Source organism: Tachypleus tridentatus, chromosome 1, assembly GCF_004210375.1.
Source record: "Tachypleus tridentatus isolate NWPU-2018 chromosome 1, ASM421037v1, whole genome shotgun sequence".
NCBI lineage: Eukaryota > Metazoa > Arthropoda > Merostomata > Xiphosura > Limulidae > Tachypleus > Tachypleus tridentatus.
The window spans coordinates 176673336-176697596 of record NC_134825.1 but is presented as its reverse complement, the minus strand read 5'-3'; the positions used below and the strand labels follow the sequence as shown (position 1 = coordinate 176697596).

Sequence of the window (24261 nt, the reverse complement as noted above, 5' to 3'; positions counted from 1 at the left end):
AGTTAGAACATTGTGACTTGTATTGTCTGTACTGGCTATAACACTAGTTAGAACATCTTGAGGTGTGTAATCTATCCTCATCATGACATTTGTTAAAACCTCGTGACTTGTGTACTCTGTTGTGATTATCACACTCATTAGAATATTGTGTAGTCTGTACTGGCTATAGCACTAGTTAGAACATCTTGAGGTGTGTAATCTATCCTCATCATGACATTAGTTAAAACCTCGTGACTTGTGTACTCTGTTGTGATTATCACACTCATTAGAATATTGTATAGTCTGTACTGGCTATAACACTAGTTAGAACATCTTGAGGTGTGTAATCTATCCTCATCATGACATTAGTTAAAACTTCGTGACTTGTATACTCTGTTGTGATTATCACACTCATTAGAATATTGTGTAGTCTGTACTGGCTATAACACTAGTTAGAACATCTTGAGGTGTGTAATGTATCCTCATCATGACATTAGTTAAAACCTCGTGACTTGTGTACTCTGTTGTGATTATCACACTCATTAGAATATTGTGTAGTCTGTACTGGCTATAACACTAGTTAGAACATTGTGACTTGTATAGTCTGTACTGGCTATAACACTAGTTAGAACATCTTGAGGTGTGTAATCTATCCTCATCATGACATTAGTTAAAACCTCGTGACTTGTGTACTCTGTTGTGATTAGCACACTCCTTAGAATATTGTGTAGTCTGTACTGGCTATAACACTAGTTAGAACATTGTGACTTGTATAGTCTGTACTGGCTATAACACTAGTTAGAACATCTTGAGGTGTGTAATCTATCCTCATTATGACATTAGTTAAAACCTCGTGACTTGTATACTCTGTTGTGATTATCACACTAATTAGAATATTGTGACTTGTGTAGTTGATCCTGGCCATCACACTTGTTAGAACATCCTGACGTGTGTAATTTGCCTTGGCTATCACATTAGTAAGAACATTGTGACTTGTATAATCTACCCGGGCTACCACACTAGTTAAAACATCGTAACTCGTGTAATTTATCATGTGACTTGTGTAATTTATCCTGTCCATCACAGTAGTTAGAAGGTTGTGACTTGTGAAGTGTGTCCCGGCCATCATACTATCTAGAACATTGTGAGTTGAGTAATCTATTCCGGCTATGAGTCTAGCTGGAAAATCGTGAATTGTTTACAATGTCCTGGCTATCACAATAGTTATAACATCTTGTTTGACTTGTGTAATCTATCCTGACTATCACACTAATTAGAGTATTGTAAATTGTGTAGTTCATACTGGCCATTAGACAAGTGAGGACATAGTGAGGTGTGTCGTTTGCCCTGACTATTACACTAGTTAGAACATCATGACTAGACAAGTGAGGACATAGTGAGGTGTGTCGTTTGCCCTGACTATTACACTAGTTAGAACATCATGACTAGACAAGTGAGGACATAGTGGGGTGTGTCGTTTGCCCTGACTATTACACTAGTTAAAACATCAAGACTTGTGTAACTCTCTAGTCTATCAGACTTTTTAGAACATCGTGACTTGAGTAGTCTGTTCTGGTCATCACACTAGTTAGAACGTCATGACTCGTGTAGGGTAACCTCACCATTAGAAAAGTTAGAACACTGTGACTTCTTTAGTGGACTTGGCCATCACACTAATTAGAACATCGTGGTTTGTATAGGCTATCCTGGTCATGAAACTAGATAAAACATCGTGACTTGTGTAGTATGTCCAGGCTATCCGACGAGTTAGAAAATCGTGACTTGTGTAGTTTATCCTGGCTAACACAGTAGTTGGAATGTCGTGACTTGTGAAAACTGTCCCGACCAACACACTTGTTACAACATCGTGACTTGTGAAGACTGTCCCGACCAACACACTTGTTACAACATCGTGACTTGTGAAAACTGTCCCGACCAACACACTTGTTACAACATCGTGACTTGTGAAAACTGTCCCGACCAACACACTTGTTACAACATCGTGACTTGTGAAAACTGTCCCGACCAACACACTTGTTACAACATCGTGACTTGTGAAGACTGTCCCGACCAACACACTTGTTACAACATCGTGACTTGTGAAGACTGTCCCGACCAACACACTTGTTACAACATCGTGACTTGTGAAGACTGTCCTGACCAACACACTTGTTACAACATCGTGACATGTGAAGACTGTCCCGACCAACACACTTGTTACAACATCGTGACTTGTGAAGACTGTCCCGACCAACACACTTGTTGCATACAACATCGTGACTTGTAAAGTTATCCTTGCTATCGCACTAGTTAAAAAGTTGTGTCTTGTGAAGTCTATCACGGCCATAACTTTATTTAGAGCATCGAAGCTTGTGTAGTCTATCCGGGCTATCACACAAGTTAGAACATCGTAACTTGTGTAGTTTTATCCTGGCCACCACACTGGTTAGAATGTCGTTACTTATGTAAACTAAAGTGGCTATCACACAAGTTAGAATACTGTGGCTTGTGTAGTTTTTCCTGGGAAACACACTGCTTAGAATGTCGTTACTAATGTAAACTAAAGTGGCTATCACACAAGTTAGAATACTGTGGCTTGTGTAGTTTTATCCTGGCCACCACACTGGTTAGAATGTCGTTACTAATGTAAACTAAAATGGCTATCACACAAGTTAGAATACTGTGGCTTGTGTAGTTTTTCCTGGGAAACACACTGGTTAGAATGTCGTTACTAATGTAAACTAAAATGGCTATCACACAAGTTAGAATACTGTGGCTTGTGTAGTTTTTTTATGGGAAACACACAGGTTAGAATGTCGTTACTAATGTAAACAAAAATGGCTATCACACTAGTTAGAATACTGTGGCTTGTGTAGTTTTATCCTGGCCACCACACTGGTTAGAATGTCGTTACTTATGTAAACTAAAGTGGCTATCACACTAGTTAGAATACTGTGGCTTGTGTAGTTTTATCCTGGCCACCACACTGGTTAGAATGTCGTTACTTATGTAAACTAAAGTGGCTATCACACTAGTTAGAATACTGTGGCTTGTGTAGTTTTATCCTGGCCACCACACTGGTTAGAATGTCGTTACTTATGTAAACTAAAGTGGCTATCACACTAGTTAGAATACTGTGGCTTGTGTAGTTTTATCCTGGCCACCACACTGGTTAGAATGTCGTTACTAATGTAAACTAAAATGGCTATCACACAAGTTAGAATACTGTGGCTTGTGTAGTTTTTCCTGGGAAACACACTGGTTAGAATGTCGTTACTTATGTAAACTAAAGTGGCTATCACACAAGTTAGAATACTGTAGCTTGTGTAGTTTTATCCTGGCCACCACACTGGTTAGAATGTCGTTACTTATGTAAACTAAAGTGGCTATCACACAAGTTAGAATACTGTGGCTTGTGTAGTTTTATCCTGGCCACCACACTGGTTAGAATGTCGTTACTAATGTAAACTAAAATGGCTATCACACAAGTTAGAATACTGTGGCTTGTGTAGTTTTTCCTGGGAAACACACTGCTTAGAATGTCGTTACTAATGTAAACTAAAATGGCTATCACACAAGTTAGAATACTGTGGCTTGTGTAGTTTTTCATGGGAAACACACAGGTTAGAATGTCGTTACTAATGTAAACTAAAATGGCTATCACACTAGTTAGAATACTGTGGCTTGTGTAGTTTTATCCTGGCCACCACACTGGTTAGAATGTCGTTACTTATGTAAACTAAAGTGGCTATCACACTAGTGAGAATACTGTGGCTTGTGTAGTTTTATCCTGGCCACCACACTGGTTAGAAAGTCGTTACTTATGTAAACTAAAGTGGCTATCACACTAGTTAGAATGCTGTGGCTTGTGTAGTTTTATCCTGGCCACCACACTGGTTAGAATGTCGTTACTTATGTAAACTAAAGTGGCTATCACACAAGTTAGAATACTGTGGCTTGTGTAGTTTTATGCTGGCCGCCACCACACTGGTTAGAATGTCGTTACTTATGTAAACTAAAGTGGCTATCACACAAGTTAGAATACTGTAGCTTGTGTAGTTTTATCCTGGCCACCACACTGGTTAGAATGTCGTTACTTATGTAAACTAAAGTGGCTATCACAAAAGTTAGAATACTGTGGCTTGTGTAGTTTTATCCTGGCCACCACACTGGTTAGAATGTCGTTACTAATGTAAACTAAAATGGCTATCACACAAGTTAGAATACTGTGGCTTGTGTAGTTTTTCCTGGGAAACACACTGCTTAGAATGTCGTTACTAATGTAAACTAAAGTGGCTATCACACAAGTTAGAATACTGTGGCTTGTGTAGTTTTATCCTGGCCACCACACTGGTTAGAATGTCGTTACTAATGTAAACTAAAATGGCTATCACACAAGTTAGAATACTGTGGCTTGTGTAGTTTTTCCTGGGAAACACACTGGTTAGAATGTCGTTACTAATGTAAACTAAAATGGCTATCACACAAGTTAGAATACTGTGGCTTGTGTAGTTTTTTATGGGAAACACACAGGTTAGAATGTCGTTACTAATGTAAACAAAAATGGCTATCACACTAGTTAGAATACTGTGGCTTGTGTAGTTTTATCCTGGCCACCACACTGGTTAGAATGTCGTTACTTATGTAAACTAAAGTGGCTATCACACTAGTTAGAATACTGTGGCTTGTGTAGTTTTATCCTGGCCACCACACTGGTTAGAATGTCGTTACTTATGTAAACTAAAGTGGCTATCACACAAGTTAGAATACTATGGCTTGTGTAGTTTTTCCTGGGAAACACACTAGTTAAAATATTATGACTCTTGTAATTTATCCTAGCCATTACAGTAGTTAGAACTTTGTAACTTGTTTAGTCTGTCATGGATATAACAATAATTAGAACATTCTAGATATTGCACTTGTTTAAACATTGTGACTTATGCCTGGTTGTTACATTACTTAGAACATCGTGACTTGTGTAGTTTATCCTGGCTATGAGGCTAGTTAGAACATCCTGAGGTGTGTAGTTTTCCCTGGCTCTCACGCTAGTTAGAACATCGTGACCTGTGTTGTCTGTCCTAGCCATCACACTAGTTAGAACATCATGACTTGTGTAATCTATCCTGGCCATCACACTAGTTAGAACATCATGACTTGTGTAATCTATCCTGAACATCACACTAGTTAGAATATCATGACTTGTGTAGTTTATAATGGCTATAACACTAGTTAGAACATCGCGAGTTTTGTGGTTTATAATGATTATAACACAAGTTAGAACATCGTGACTCGTGTAGTCTGTCTTGGCTATCATACTTGTTAGAACATGCTGAGGTGTGTAGTTTGCCCTGGCTATCACACCAGTTTGAGTATTGTGTCTTGTGTAGTTTATACTGGCCATCGCACTAGTTAGCACATTGTGACTTATGTAATTTATCCTGGCCGTCACAGTAGTTAAAACGTTGTGACTTATGTTATCTGTCATGACCATCAGAAAAGTTAGAACATCGTGACTTCCGCAATCTATCCTGGCTATCTCACTAGTTAGAACATTGTTACTCGTGTGGGTTATTCTGACCGTCCCACTAGTTTGAATATTGTGACGTATTTAGTTTATAATGGCCATGACACTAGTTACAACATTGTTACTTGTGTAATTTATCCTGGCCATCACAGCAATTAGAACGATCTGACTTGTGTAGTCTATCCTGGCTAACACACTAGTTAGAACATCGTAAGGTGTGTAATCTATCCTGGCCATGACATTAGTTAGAACATCGTGTCTTCTGCAGTCTGTCCTGGTTGACATATTAATTAGAAAATCGTGACTTGCGTAGTTTATCCTGGCCGTCACCCTAGTTTAAACGTCTTGACATGTGTAATGTATCCTGGCTATCACACTAGTTAGAACATCCTCACTTGAGTAATCTTACCTATAACACTAGTTAGAACATCGTTACTTGTGTAGTATATCCTGGCTATCAATCTGATTGGATCATCGTGGCTTGTGCAGTTTATCCTAGTTATCAATCTAGTTAGAACATCGTTACTTGAGTAATCTGTCCTAGTCTTCGCAATAGCTAGAACAATGTGATGTGTGTAGCCTATCCTACCTAACACACTAGTTAGAATATCGTGACCTATGTTGTCTTTCCTAGCTATTACACTAGTTAGAACATCATGACTTTTGTAATATGTTCTGGCCATCACACTAGTTAGAACATAATGCTTTTGTGATCTATCCTATTCATCACACTAATTAGAACATCGTGGCTTGTGTAATATATCCTGTCCATGACAATAGTTAGAACATTGTGACTTGTGTAATCCATTCTGTTCATTACATTAGTTACAACGTTGTGAGTTGTGTACTTTATCTTGACCGTCACACTAGTTAGAACATTGCGACTTGTGTAATTTATCCTGGCCTTCACATTACTTAGAATGTTGAGACTAATTAAGACTGTCCCGGCCATCACTCTAGTTAAAACATCGTGACTTGTGTAATCTATATGGCTATTACACTACGTGACGTGTGTAATCTATATGGCTATCACACTACGTGACTTGTGTAGTCTATCCCAGCTATAACACTAGATAGAACATCGTGACTTGTGTAATCTATTCTGTCTATCACACTAGTTAGAACATCCTGAGGTGTGTAGGTTGCCCTATCTATCAGACTAGTTAGTACATCGTGACTTGTGTAATTTATCCTGGATTTCGTACTACTTAAAACATTGTGACTTGTGTAGTCTGTCCCGGCTATCACACTAGATAGAACATCGTGATTTGTGTAATCTATTCTGTCTATCACACTAGTTAGAACATCCTGAGGTGTGTAGGTTGCCCTGTCTATCAGACTAGTTAGTACATCGTGACTTGTGTAATCTATATGGCTATCACACTACGTGACTTGTGTAGTCTATCCCAGCTATCACACTAGATAGAACATCGTGACTTGTGTAATCTATTCTGTCTATCACACTAGTTAGAACATCCTGAGGTGTGTAGGTTGCCCTATCTATCAGACTAGTTAGTACATCGTGACTTGTGTAATCTATATGGCTATCACACTACGTGACTTGTGTAGTCTATCCCAGCTATCACACTAGACAGAACATCGTGACTTGTGTAATTTATCCTGGCTTTCGTACTACTTAAAACATTGTAATTTGTGTAGTTTATCCTGACTATCACACTGGTTTTAACGTTGTGACTTGTGAAGTCTGTCCCGGCCATCACCCTAGATAGAACGTCGTTAGGTGTGTAATCTTATCCTGGCCATGACTTCAGTTAGAACATCGTGACTTCTGTAGTCTGTCATGGCCATCACACCAGCTAGAACATCGTGACTTCTGTAGTTTGTCCTGTCCGTCAACTAGTTAGAACATCGTGAATTGTGTTGTCTGTTCTGGCTATCACACTAATTAGAACATTGTGAATTGTGTAGTTTATCCTAGCCATCACAGCAGGTAGAACATCTTAAAGTGTGTAGTTTGCTCTCGCCATCACACTAGTTAGAACATCGTGGGTTGTGTAGTTTATCCTAGCCATCACAGCAGGTAGAACATCTTAAAGTGTGTAGTTTGCTCTCGCCATCACACTAGTTAGAACATCGTGGGTTGTGTAGTTTATCCTAGCCATCACAGCAGGTAGAACATCTTAAAGTGTGTAGTTTGCTCTCGCCATCACACTAGTTAGAACATCGTGGGTTGTGTAGTTTATCCTAGCCATCACAGCAGGTAGAACATCTTAAAGTGTGTAGTTTGCTCTCGCCATCACACTAGTTAAAACATCGTGGGTTGTGTAGTTTATCCTAGCCATCACAGCAGGTAGAACATCTTAAAGTGTGTAGTTTGCTCTTGCTATCACACTAGTTAGAACATCGTGGGTTGTGTAGTTTATCCTAGCCATCACAGCAGGTAGAACATCTTAAAGTGTGTAGTTTGCTCTTGCTATCCCACTAGTTAGAACATTGTTACTTGTGGAATCTATACTGGCCATTACACTGGTTTGAACATTGTGACTTGTGTAATCCATCCTGGCTATCACAGTACTTATAACATAGTGACTTGTGTAGTTTATCCTGATCATCAGAAAAGTTAGAACATAGTGACTTGTGTAGTGGATCCAGCCATCACACTAGTTAGAACATCGTGGGTAGTGTAGTCTATCCTGGCTCTCACACTAGTTAGAACATCATGGGTTGTGTAGTCTATCCTGGCTATCACACTAGTTAGAATTTCGTGGCTTGTGCAATCTTTTCGAGGTATCGCAGATGTTAAAACATCATCACTTGAATAATCTATTCTTGCTCTGAGACTAGTTAGAGCATCGTTACTTGTGTACTCTGTCCTGAATATCACAATAATTAGAAAATCGTGACTTCTGTAATCTGTCCTGGGTATCACACTAGTTACAATTTCGTGACTTGTGTAGTCTCTCCTGGCTATCACACTTACTAAAACATCGTAAGATATGTAATGTATTCTGGTCAGGATAAAACTACACAATTTACGATGTTCTAACTAATGTTGTGACTTGTAAAGTCTGTCGCGGCCTTCATACTAGTGAGAACATTGTGACTTATGTAATATATCCTGGTTATCACATTAAGTAGATTTTTTTAAGATGATTAAACATATTTATTTACAGCCAAACTGTTTTGTTAGACATCATGTTGATTGATCAAGAAAATTCTATTTGTTTGTAAACAACCACCAGTTGACATCAGAGGGTGTTATTAATATATCATTATTCTTAATAAATGGGCTTAAGTTCAAAATTATTTTGGTGGTGTCTTCAACAATCTCTGGAACACGACGAAGAGACTTTTAGTGTGAAGAAAGGCAGTTCAAGAAGAATAAATGTAGGGAGTTAATAAAGAAATCGCAGTGCGGCTTATTCATTTGATAAATGTCAAAGTGGTAACGAAGTTAACAGATATTGTGGTCTAACCACATAATAAATAAGTGTGGTTTAATCTGATGATAGATATAATAGTTATAATAAAGTCAATGTTCTAACCAGATGTTTAGTATATAGTGATTGTAATAAATTCACCAGTCAGTGCACTCCAACCAGATAATAAGTATGGTGGTTATAATAAAGTCACCAGTCAATGTTCTAAACAGATGTTTTGTATATGGTGGTTGTAATAAATTCACCAGTCAGTGCACTCTAACCAGATAATACGTATGGTGGTTATAATAAAGTCACCAGTCAATGTTCTAACCAGATGTTTTGTATATGGTGGTTGTAATAAATTCACCAGTCAGTGCACTCTAACCAGATAATAAGTATGGTGGTTATAATAAAGTCACCAGTCAATGTTCTAACCAGATGTTTTGTATATGGTGGTTGTAATAAATTCACCAGTCAGTGCACTCCAACCAGATAATAAGTATGGTGGTTATAATAAAGTCACCAGTCAATGTTCTAACCAGATGTTTTGTATATGGTGGTTGTAATAAATTCACCAGTCAGTGCACTCCAACCAGATAATAAGTATGGTGGTTATAATGAAGTCACCAGTCAATGTTCTAACCAGATGTTTTGTATATGGTGGTTGTAATAAATTCACCAGTCAGTCACACTCAACCAGATAATAAGTATGGTGGTTATAATAAAGTCACCAGTCAATGTTCTAAACAGATGTTTTGTATATAGTGGTTGTAATAAATTCACCAGTCAGTGCACTCTAATCAGATAATACGTATGGTGGTTATAATAAAGTCACCAGTCAATGTTTTAACCAGATGTTTTGTATATAGTGGTTGTAATAAATTCACCAGTCAGTGCACTCCAACCAGATAATAAGTATGGTGGTTATAATAAAGTCACCAGTCAATGTTCTAACCAGATGTTTTGTATATGGTGGTTGTAATAAATTCACCAGTCAGTGCACTCCAACCAGATAATAAGTATGGTGGTTATAATAAAGTCACCAGTCAATGTTCTAACCAGATGTTTTGTATATGGTGGTTGTAATAAATTCACCAGTAAGTGCACTCTAACCAGATAATAAGTATGGTGGTTATAATAAGGTCAGTAGTCAATGTTCTAACCAGATGTTTTGTATATGGTGGTTGTAATAAATTCACCAGTCAGTGCACTCCAACCAGATAATAAGTATGGTGGTTATAATAAGGTCAGTAGTCAATGTTCTAACCAGATGTTTTGTATATGGTGGTTGTAATAAATTCACCAGTCAGTGCACTCCAACCAGATAATAAGTATGGTGGTTATAATAAGGTCAGTAGTCAATGTTCTAACCAGATGTTTTGTATATGGTGGTTGTAATAAATTCACCAGTCAGTGCACTCCAACCAGATAATAAGTATGGTGGTTATAATAAAGTCACCAGTCAATGTTCTAAACAGATGTTTTCTATATAGTGGTTGTAATAAATTCACCAGTCAGTGCACTCCAACCAGATAATAAGTATGGTGGTTATAATAAGGTCAGTAGTCAATGTTCTAACCAGATGTTTTGTATATGGTGGTTGTAATAAATTCACCAGTCAGTGCACTCCAACCAGATAATAAGTATGGTGGTTATAATAAGGTCAGTAGTCAATGTTCTAACCAGATGTTTTGTATATGGTGGTTGTAATAAATTCACCAGTCAGTGCACTCCAACCAGATAATAAGTATGGTGGTTATAATAAGGTCACCAGTCAATGTTCTAAACAGATGTTTTGTATATAGTGGTTGTAATAAATTCACCAGTCAGTGCACTCCAACCAGATAATAAGTATGGTGGTTATAATAAAGTCACCAGTCAATGTTCTAAACAGATGTTTTGTATATAGTGGTTGTAATAAATTCACCAGTCAGTGCACTCCAACCAGATAATAAGTATGGTGGTTATAATAAGGTCACCAGTCAATGTTCTAAACAGATGTTTTGTATATAGTGGTTGTAATAAATTCACCAGTCAGTGCACTCCAACCAGATAATAAGTATGGTGGTTATAATAAAGTCACCAGTCAATGTTCTAAACAGATGTTTTGTATATAGTGGTTGTAATAAATTCACCAGTCAGTGCACTCCAACCAGATAATAAGTATGGTGGTTATAATAAGGTCAGTAGTCAATGTTCTAACCAGATGTTTTGTATATGGTGGTTGTAATAAATTCACCAGTCAGTGCACTCCAACCAGATAATAAGTATGGTGGTTATAATAAGGTCAGTAGTCAATGATCTAACCAGATGTTTAGTATATGGTAGTTTTGATAAATTCACTAGTCAGTGTACTATAACCAGGTAATAAGTATAGAAGTCGTAATAAAGTCACCAGTCAATGTGGTTGTTTTATCTAGGATAAAATAACACATAATACTGATTCAATTACTGAGAAGTAGAAACTAGGTAAGTCAATTGTAAATTTAATATTTATAAAAACTACAGGCTTTATTAAGTTGTCTAAGGAAGGGTCAAGTTGTATTAAAAATATAATAATCAAGAGATACTCAAATTTTAAATATATATGGAAGTACTCGAGAAAGGTTTAATATTTAAATGTTAGCAATAACAGTTGAGGAACTATAAACACTTTATATACGTACAAGTCAAGTTGATACATACATCATAAATTGTTATACTCAAGTCTTTTTAAGGCTACACAACAATTTTCTTAAGTGATACACAAAACTACGTTAAATTCATACTTATAGGAATCTCCTTCAGTTGACACAGACAAAACATGTTGGCAAGTTGATAAAAATCAAATTCCTGAACTTGACACACATGATTTATCTTAATTTGATACACACGAATACGTTAATTTGACCCAACAATTTCGTTATTTTAAGGTACAGAGTAATCTCTTTAATGTGATACATACAAGTAATACCTTATTCTCGACATACAAAACAGTTTTAGTATGTTGATGAACAGAATAATTTCCACAAGAGAGAGTGTTAATAAAAATATGGTTGAAATGTTTCTATTCTGGTTACTGTATCTTTGACGTTGCAGAAGATAGACGTCCATTCGACTCCAGGATCCTCCAATACCTCAGAAACTACAGACATGTTATTTTACTTTTGTACATGTCATTCAAATCACAAATAAAAATACCTTGAAAGATACCGCTGTTTCATTTTAGTGGTTAAGGTTTGTATAGATTCATATTCATCTCTAGCGGTCGAGTTTGAAGTCAATACCTTAGTGGGTGTTTGGAATGTTAAGTTTGTTGACTTTACTTATCGTATCAAGCGTCTAAAATTTACATTACATGTTTGCCAAGTTCATAAATGAAGAAATTTACAATATGAACGCCGAGTGTCAGCTTATACAGTTCTGAGATATTTATAACACTTGAGAAATCTTTTCACTGATGTTGCGAAAAAGAACAAAAAGCTTGACAAGAGTTTCTTCTCAGTAGAGGGCGCTTCACCATTTTCAATTTCCTGTGTTATATTTAGAACAAATTTTCAAAACCAATTTTTAAACGAAGAATAAAAATCACTTTAACGAATCAGTTTCGTTTAATATTTTCTTATTCTGGCTTTTCAATCATTTGTTTATATCTGGAAATTCAATGATAATTATTCTGGTTGCAATTAAAAAATAAAACAAACATGTTGGTGAGTATCGCGATTCGATAACTGCCCACAAAGACCTTTTATTAAAACAAAGCACTTAAAAATACAGCATGTATGTATTAACTACGCAAGACTAGTTCTATGATTAACTAAACAGAAACTGTGGCTCTATGATTACCTATTAACTACACAATAACAAAAGTTCTCAGATTATGTAATAAATATACGACAAGACTAGGTCTAAGATTATATATTATCCACACAACAACACCAGTTCAATGATTTCGTGTTAAATGTACAAGAACAGTGGTTCTGCGGTTATTTATTAACTATACATCAGCTGTGGTTCTAAGGAATGCTTATTACTGAACAACAACACCACTTCTATGATTTTAAGTCAATTATACAACAGAACCGGTTGTGTAACTGCGTTATAACTATACAAGTACAAAATAAATACCGTTCCTAGCAAACGTTAGAACTGATATCCTACATAACTAGCGTTAACACAAATATCATATCTAGTACTGTAAGAACTTATATCCTATATAATTAGCATTAAAACAAATGTCCTATATAGTACAGTAATTACTGATATCCTACATAACTAGCGAGAAAATAATTTTCCTATTTAGTACCGTAACAACTGGCATTCTGCATAGCAAGCATGAACACAATATCCCCTCTGGTACCATAAGACCTGACACCCAGATAACGTTAAACATCGTATGTGGAAAAGAAACTACTAGTATCACACATAACTAGCGTTAAAACAATGATCCTACTCAGTACCTTAAGAACTATGATCCTAGAAAACTAGCATTAACACAAAATAATATCTAGTACTACCGTAAGAACTGATATCACACATAACTAGCGTGAAAACAATGATCCTACTCAGTACCTTAAGAACTGATCCTACAAAACTAGCATTAACACAAAATAATATCTAGTACTACCGTAAGAACTGATATCACACATAACTAGCGTGAAAACAATGATTCTACTCAGTACCTTAAGAACTATGATCCTACAAAACTAGCATTAACACAAAATAATATCTAGTACTACCGTAAGAACTGATATCACACATAACTAGCGTGAAAACAATGATTCTACTCAGTACCTTAAGAAATATGATCCTACAAAACTAGCATTAACACAAAATAATATCTAGTACTACCGTAAGAACTGATATCACACATAATTAGCGTGAAAACAATGATCCTACTCAGTACCTTAAGAACTATGATCCTACAAAACTAGCATTAACACAAAATAATATCTAGTACTACCGTAAGAACTGATATCACACATAACTAGCGTGAAAACAATGATCCTACTCAGTACCTTAAGAACTGATCCTACAAAACTAGCATTAACACAAAATAATATCTAGTACTACCGTAAGAACTGATATCACACATAACTAGCGTGAAAACAATGATTCTACTCAGTACCTTAAGAACTATGATCCTACAAAACTAGCATTAACACAAAATAATATCTAGTACTACCGTAAGAACTGATATCACACATAACTAGCGCGAAAACAATGATCCTACTCAGTACCTTAAGAACTATGATCCTACAAAACTAGCATTAACACAAAATAATATCTAGTACTACCGTAAGAACTGATATCACACATAACTAGCGTGAAAACAATGATCCTACTCAGTACCTTAAGAACTATGATCCTACAAAACTAGCATTAACACAAAATAATATCTAGTACTACGGTAAGAACTGATATCACACATAACTAGCGTGAAAACAATGATTCTACTCAGTACCTTAAGAAATATGATCCTACAAAACTAGCATTAACACAATATAATATCTAGTACTACCGTAAGAACTGATATCACACATAATTAGCGTGAAAACAATGATCCTACTCAGTACCTTAAGAACTATGATCCTACAAAACTAGCATTAACACAAAATAATATCTAGTACTACCGTAAGAACTGATATCACACATAACTAGCGTGAAAACAATGATTCTACTCAGTACCTTAAGAACTATGATCCTACAAAACTAGCATTAACACAAAATAATATCTAGTACTACCGTAAGAACTGATATCACACATAACTAGCATGAAAACAATGATCCTACTCAGTACCTTAAGAACTGATCCTACAAAACTAGCATTAACACAAAATAATATCTAGTACAACCGTAAGAACTGATATCACACATAACTAGCGTGAAACAATGATCCTACTCAGTACCTTAAGAACTGATCCTACAAAACTAGCATTAACACAAAATAATATCTAGTACTACCGTAAGAACTGATATCACACATAACTAGCGCGAAAACAATGATCCTACTCAGTACCTTAAGAACTATGATCCTACAAAACTAGCATTAACACAAAATAATATCTAGTACTACCGTAAGAACTGATATCACACATAACTAGCGTGAAAACAATGATCCTACTCAGTACCTTAAGAACTATGATCCTACAAAACTAGCATTAACACAAAATAATATCTAGTACTACCGTAAGAACTGATATCACACATAACTAGCGCGAAAACAATGATCCTACTCAGTACCTTAAGAACTATGATCCTACAAAACTAGCATTAACACAAAATAATATCTAGTACTACCGTAAGAACTGATATCACACATAACTAGCGTGAAAACAATGATTCTACTCAGTACCTTAAGAACTATGATCCTACAAAACTAGCATTAATACAAAATAATATCTAGTACTACCGTAAGAACTGATATCACACATAACTAGCGCGAAACAATGATCCTACTCAGTACCTTAAGAACTATGATCCTACAAAACTAGCATTAACACAAAATAATATCTAGTACTACCGTAAGAACTGATATCACACATAACTAGCGTGAAACCAATGATCCTACTCAGTACCTTAAGAACTATGATCCTACAAAACTAGCATTAACACAAAATAATATCTAGTACTACCGTAAGAACTGATATCACACATAACTAGCGTGAAAACAATGATTCTACTCAGTACCTTAAGAAATATGATCCTACAAAACTAGCATTAACACAAAATAATATCTAGTACTACCGTAAGAACTGATATCACACATAATTAGCGTGAAAACAATGATTCTACTCAGTACCTTAAGAACTATGATCCTACAAAACTAGCATTAACACAAAATAATATCTAGTACTACCGTAAGAACTGATATCACACATAACTAGCATGAAAACAATGATCCTACTCAGTACCTTAAGAACTGATCCTACAAAACTAGCATTAACACAAAATAATATCTAGTACTACCGTAAGAACTGATATCACACATAACTAGCGTGAAAACAATGATCCTACTCAGTACCTTAAGAATTGATCCTACAAAACTAGCATTAACACAAAATAATATCTAGTACTACCGTAAGAACTGATATCACACATAACTAGCGTGAAAACAATGATCCTACTCAGTATTTTAAGAACTGATCCTACAAAACTAGCATTAACACAAAATAATATCTAGTACTACCGTAAGAACTGATATCACACATAACTAGCGCGAAAACAATGATCCTACTCAGTACCTTAAGAACTATGATCCTACAAAACTAGCATTAACACAAAATAATATCTAGTGCTACCGTAAGAACTGATATCACACATAACTAGCGCGAAAACAATGATCCTACTCAGTACCTTAAGAACTATGATCCTACAAAACTAGCATTAACACAAAATAATATCTAGTACTACCGTAAGAACTGATATCACACATAACTAGCGTGAAAACAATGATCCTACTCAGTACCTTAAGAACTATGATCCTACAAAACTAGCATTAACACAAAATAATATCTAGTACTACCGTAAGAACTGATATCACACATAACTAGCGTGAAAACAATGATCCTACTCAGTACCTTAAGAACTATGATCCTACAAAACTAGCATTAACACAAAATAATATCTAGTACTACCGTAAGAACTGATATCACACATAACTAGCGCGAAAACAATGATCCTACACAGTACCTTAAGAACTATGATCCTACAAAACTAGCATTAACACAAAATAATATCTAGTACTACCGTAAGAACTGATATCACACATAACTAGCGTGAAAACAATGATCCTACTCAGTACCTTAAGAACTATGATCCTACAAAACTAGCATTAACACAAAATAATATCTAGTACTACCGTAAGAACTGATATCACACATAACTAGCGTGAAAACAACGATTCTACTCAGTACCTTAAGAACTATGATCCTACAAAACTAGCATTAACACAAAATAATATCTAGTACTACCGTAAGAACTGATATCACACATAACTAGCGCGAAAACAATGATCCTACTCAGTACCTTAAGAACTATGATCCTACAAAACTAGCATTAACACAAAATAATATCTAGTACTACCGTAAGAACTGATATCACACATAATTAGCGTGAAAACAATGATCCTACTCAGTACCTTAAGAACTATGATCCTTCAAAACTAGCATTAACACAAAATAATATCTAGTACTACCGTAAGAACTGATATCACACATAACTAGCGTGAAAACAATGATTCTACTCAGTACCTTAAGAACTATGATCCTACGAAACTAGCATTAACACAAAATAATATCTAGTACTACCGTAAGAACTGATATCACACATAACTAGCATGAAAACAATGATCCTACTCAGTACCTTAAGAACTCATCCTACAAAACTAGCATTAACACAAAATAATATCTATTACTACCGTAAGAACTGATATCACACATAACTAGCGTGAAAACAATGATCCTACTCAGTACCTTAAGAACTGATCCTACAAAACTAGCATTAACACAAAAATAATATCTAGTACTACCGTAAGGAACTGATATCACACATAACTAGCGTGAAAACAATGATCCTACTCAGTACCTTAAGAACTGATCCTACAAAACTAGCATTAACACAAAATAATATCTAGTACTACTGTAAGAACTGATATCACACATAACTAGCGCGAAAACAATGATCCTACTCAGTACCTTAAGAACTATGATCCTACAAAACTAGCATTAACACAAAATAATATCTAGTACTACCGTAAGAACTGATATCACACATAACTAGCGCGAAAACAATGATCCTACTCAGTACCTTAAGAACTATGATCCTACAAAACTAGCATTAACACAAAATAATATCTGGTACTACCGTAAGAACTGATATCACACATAACTAGCGCGAAAACAATGATCCTACTCAGTACCTTAAGAACTATGATCCTACAAAACTAGCATTAACACAAAATAATATCTAGTACTACCGTAAGAACTGATATCACACATAACTAGCGTGAAAACAATGATTCTACTCAGTACCTTAAGAACTATGATCCTACAAAACTAGCATTAATACAAAATAATATCTAGTACTACCGTAAGAACTGATATCACACATAACTAGCGCGAAAACAATGATCCTACTCAGTACCTTAAGAACTATGATCCTACAAAACTAGCATTAACACAAAATAATATCTAGTACTACCGTAAGAACTGATATCACACATAACTAGCGTGAAAACAATGATTCTACTCAGTACCTTAAGAACTATGATCCTACAAAACTAGCATTAACACAAAATAATATCTAGTACTACCGTAAGAACTGATATCACACATAACTAGCGCGAAAACAATGATTCTACTCAGTACCTTAAGAACTATGATCCTACAAAACTAGCATTAACACAAAATAATATCTAGTACTACCGTAAGAACTGATATCACACATAACTAGCGCGAAAACAATGATCCTACACAGTACCTTAAGAACTATGATCCTACAAAACTAGCATTAACACAAAATAATATCTAGTACTACCGTAAGAACTGATATCACACATAACTAGCGTGAAAACAACGATTCTACTCAGTACCTTAAGAACTATGATCCTACAAAACTGGCATTAACACAAAATAATATCTAGTACTACCGTAAGAACTGATATCACACATAACTAGCGTGAAAACAATGATTCTACTCAGTACCTTAAGAACTATGATCCTACAAAACTAGCATTAACACAAAATAATATCTAGTACTACCGTAAGAACTGATATCACACATAATTAGCGTGAAAACAATGATCCTACTCAGTACCTTAAGAACTATGATCCTACAAAACTAGCATTAACACAAAATAATATCTAGTACTACCGTAAGAACTGATATCACACATAACTAGCGCGAAAACAATGATTCTACTCAGTACCTTAAGAACTATGATCCTACAAAACTAGCATTAACACAAAATAATATCTAGTACTACCGTAAGAACTGATACCACACATAACTAGCGTGAAAACGATGATCCTACTCAGTACCTTAAGAACAATGATCCTACAAAACTAGCATTAACACAAAATAATATCTAGTACTACCGTAAGAACTGATATCACACATAACTAGCGTGAAAACAATGATCCTACTCAGTACCTTAAGAACTATGATCCTACAAAACTAGCATTAACACAAAATAATATCTAGTACTACCGTAAGAACTGATATCACACATAACTACCGTGAAAACAATGATTCTACTCAGTACCTTAAGAACTATAATCCTACAAAACTAGCATTAACACAAAATAATATCTAGTACTACCGTAAGAACTGATATCACACATAATTAGCGTGAAAACAATGATCCTACTCAGTACCTTAAGAACTATGATCCTACAAAACTAGCATTAACACAAAATAATATCTAGTACTACCGTAAGAACTGATATCACACATAACTAGCGTGAAAACAATGATCCTACTCAGTACCTTAAGAACTATGATCCTACAAAACTATTATTAACACAAAATAATATCTAGTACTACCGTAAGAACTGATATCACACATAACTAGCGTGAAAACAATGATCCTACTCAGTACCTTAAGAACTATGATCCTACAAAACTGGCATTAACACAAAATAATATCTAGTACTACCGTAAGAACTGATATCACACATAACTAGCGTGAAAACAATGATTCTACTCAGTACCTTAAGAACTATGATCCTACAAAACTAGCATTAACACAAAATAATATCTAGTACTACCGTAAGAACTGATATCACACATAACTAGCGCGAAAACAATGATCCTACTCAGTACCTTAAGAACTATGATCCTACAAAACTAGCATTAACACAAACTAATATCTAGTACCGTAAGAACTGATATCCCACTTAACTTGCGTGAAAATCAATGATCCTACTCAGTACCTTAAGAAATATGATCCTACAAAACTAGCATTAACACAAAATAATATCTAGTACTACCGTAAGAACTGATATCACACATAATTAGCGTGAAAACAATGATTCTACTCAGTACCTTAAGAACTATGATCCTACAAAACTAGCATTAACACAAAATAATATCTAGTACTACCGTAAGAACTGATATCACACATAACTAGCGCGAAAACAATGATCCTACTCAGTACCTTAAGAACTATGATCCTACAAAACTAGCATTAACACAAAATAATATCTAGTACTACCGTAAGAACTGATATCACACATAATTAGCGTGAAAACAATGATCCTACTCAGTACCTTAAGAACTATGATCCTACAAAACTAGCATTAACACAAAATAATATCTAGTACTACCGTAAGAACTGATATCACACATAACTAGCGTGAAAACGATGATTCTACTCAGTACCTTAAGAACTATGATCCTACAAAACTAGCATTAACACAAAATAATATCTAGTACTACCGTAAGAACTGATATCACACATAACTAGCGTGAAAACGATGATCCTACTCAGTACCTTAAGAACAATGATCCTACAAAACTAGCATTAACACAAAATAATATCTAGTACTACCGTAAGAACTGATATCACACATAACTAGCGTGAAAACAATGATCCTACTCAGTACCTTAAGAACTATGATCCTACAAAACTAGCATTAACACAAAATAATATCTAGTACTACCGTAAGAACTGATATCACACATAACTAGCGTGAAAACAATGATTCTACTCAGTACCTTAAGAACTATAATCCTACAAAACTAGCATTAACACAAAATAATATCTAGTACTACCGTAAGAACTGATATCACACATAATTAGCGTGAAAACAATGATCCTACTCAGTACCTTAAGAACTATGATCCTACAAAACTAGCATTAACACAAAATAATATCTAGTACTACCGTAAGAACTGATATCACACATAACTAGCGTGAAAACAATGATCTTACTCAGTACCTTAAGAACTATGATCCTACAAAACTATTATTAACACAAAATAATATCTAGTACTACCGTAAGAACTGATATCACACATAACTAGCGTGAAAACAATGATCCTACTCAGTACCTTAAGAACTATGATCCTACAAAACTAGCATTAACACAAAATAATATCTAGTACTACCGTAAGAACTGATATCACACATAACTAGCGTGAAAACAATGATTCTACTCAGTACCTTAAGAACTATGATCCTACAAAACTAGCATTAACACAAAATAATATCTAGTACTACCGTAAGAACTGATATCACACATAACTAGCACGAAAACAATGATCCTACTCAGTACCTTAAGAACTATGATCCTACAAAACTAGCATTAACACAAACTAATATCTAGTACCGTAAGAACTGATATCCCACTTAACTTGCGTGAAAATCAATGATCCTACTCAGTACCTTAAGAAATATGATCCTACAAAACTAGCATTAACACAAAATAATATCTAGTACTACCGTAAGAACTGATATCACACATAATTAGCGTGAAAACAATGATTCTACTCAGTACCTTAAGAACTATGATCCTACAAAACTAGCATTAACACAAAATAATATCTAGTACTACCGTAAGAACTGATATCACACATAACTAGCGCGAAAACAATGATCCTACTCAGTACCTTAAGAACTATGATCCTACAAAACTAGCATTAACACAAACTAATATCTAGTACCGTAAGAACTGATATTCCACTTAACTTGCGTGAAAATCAGTATCCTATCTAGTACCATAACAACTGATATTCCACATAACCAGAGTGAAAACAAATATCCTATACAACTAGCGTGAAACAAATATCATATCTAGTACCATAACAACACATATTCTACATAACAAACGTGAAGACAAATATCCTATCTTGTACCGTCAGAACTGATATCCTATGTGACTAGCGTGAAAACAAATATCCTATGTAGTACAGTAACAACTGATATCTTCATAACTAGCGTTAAAACAAATATCCTACCGAGCTGATATTCTACATTACAAGCGTTAAAACAAATATCCTACCTAGCTGATATCCTACATAACAAGCGTGTAAACAAATATCTTATCTAGTACCGTAAGAACTGATATCCTATATAACTAGCATTAAAATAATATGTAATCCTGTAAAGTAAGAACTGATACCCTACATTATTGGTGTTAAAACAAATATCCTATCTAGTACAGTAACAACTGATATCTTACATAACTAGCGTTAAAACAAGTATCCTACCCAGTACCGTTAGAAGTGATATCCTACATAACTAACATGAAAAAAATATCCTATGTAGTACTGTAACAATTAATATCCTATATCACTAACGTCATAACAAATATCATATATAGCACCATAAGAACTGATATCGTATATAACGAGCGTGAAAACAAATATCCTACGTAGTACACTAGCAAGTGATATCCTACATCACTAGCTTGAAATCAAATGCGGTATTTAGTACCGTAAGAACTGATATCCTACATAATTAGCATTAATACGATATCCCATCTAGTACCGTAAGAACTGATACAATACATTACAAGAATTAAAATAAATATCCTATCTAGTACAGTTAGAACTGATATCCTACATAACTAACGTGAAAACAAATATACTATCTGGTACCACAAGAACTGATACCTTAATAACTGACGTGAAAACAAATATCCTGTCTAGTACCATAAGAAATGAAGTAATACATAAGTAACGTTAGAAAAATATCTCCTCCAGTAACATAAGAGCTGATACCCTACATTACTAGCGTTAAAACAGATACCCTATCAAGAACCGTAACAACTGATAACCTACATAAAGACCGTGAAAACAAGTAACCTCTCCAGTACCATAAGAACTGATCTTCCACACATCTGGAGTAAAACCAAATATCATCTTTAGTACCGTAAGAGCTGATACCTTAATAACTAGTGTGAAAACAAATATCATATCTAGTACCCTAAAAATTGGAATCCTATATAACTAGAGTGAAAAAATATCCTATCTACTAACTAGAAACTGATACCATTCTAAAAACGTGAAAAGAAATATCCTATCTAGTATCGTAAGAACTGATATCCCACATAACTAATGTAAAGAAATATCTTATCTAGTACCGTAAGAACTGATATCCTACTTCAGTAGTGTTAAAACAAATATCCTACCTAGTACCATAACAACTGATATCATATATAACTATTGTTAAAACAAATATCCTACCTAGTACCATAACTGATATCATATATAACTATTGTTAAAACAAATATCCTACCTGGTACCATAACAACTGATATCATATAAAATTATTGTTAAAACAAATATCCTACCTAGTACCATAACAACTGATATCATATATAACTATTGTTAAAACAAATATCCTACGTAGTACCATAACAACTGATATCATATATAACTATTGTTAAAACAAATATCCTAAAGTAGCGTTAAAATATCCTGTCTGGTACTGTAAGAACTGGTATCCTGTGTAACTAGCGTGAAAACAAATATCCTATCTAGTACCGTAAGAAGTGATATCATCCATAACTAGCGTGAAAACAAATATTTATCTGGTTATCGTGACAACCAATATTACATCTTGATCCGCAAAAACCGAAGTATTTCTTAGCTGTCATGAGAACCGATATCCTATCTATCTAAATTGAGATCCAAACCTTTCTCTGCTATTGTAACAACTAATATCCTACTTAACTACCAATGTTCCATCTAATAGTTTAAGAGTTGTCTCCGCTAATCAAAATTACTTAGCTAGAATTAAAGTTTGAATCTTTCCTTGTGTTGTTAAAACCGAAGGTTGTTTGAAGAAAAACAGGAACTTACTTCTGTTTGGGTTTTCTTGTGTTGTTGTTTCTTTTTGCTCTGTAAATATAACAAAATATGCATTAACATTGCATAGGGTGAACAAGTATATTCAACACATAAGAAACACATATGTCAATACATTGTGGAATAAGAAGCATGTACGTTAATATTAAAGACATGGTAAACACACATTTTAATATATTACAGAATAGCAAACACGCGCGTTAATACCGAAGACATAACAAACATGTACGTTAATATTAAAGACATGGTAAACACATTTTAATATATTACAGAATAGCAAACACGCGCGTTAATACTGAAGACATAACAAACATGTACGTTAATATTAAAGACATGGTAAACACACATTTTAATATATTACAGAATAGCAAACACGCGCGTTAATACTGAAGACATAACAAACATGTACGTTTATGTTGGACATTTTACAAACATACATCCAATGTATGAATGACAAACCTGCACGTTTGTATTGAAAACAGTAATGTCTCTTTGTGTATGATCGAATCAATAATTTATTGTTACAATTAGAGAGGGTATTTTGTAAGCGATTTATGAAGTGTATTTGTGAGTTAGAATTAA

General features: G+C 34.8%; 1 protein-coding gene across 2 annotated transcripts in view; it reads right to left on the bottom strand.

Moving 5' to 3' along the window:
- Positions 1-24261, bottom strand: part of LOC143230959 (secreted frizzled-related protein 3-like) — a 63783-nt gene that overhangs the window by 26991 nt on the left and 12531 nt on the right. For both annotated transcript variants that reach the window (XM_076465320.1, XM_076465318.1), the window contains exon 2: positions 23674-23712. In XM_076465320.1, the coding sequence (XP_076321435.1) occupies positions 23674-23712 (39 nt within the window). The remainder of the gene's footprint in view (positions 1-23673; positions 23713-24261) is intronic.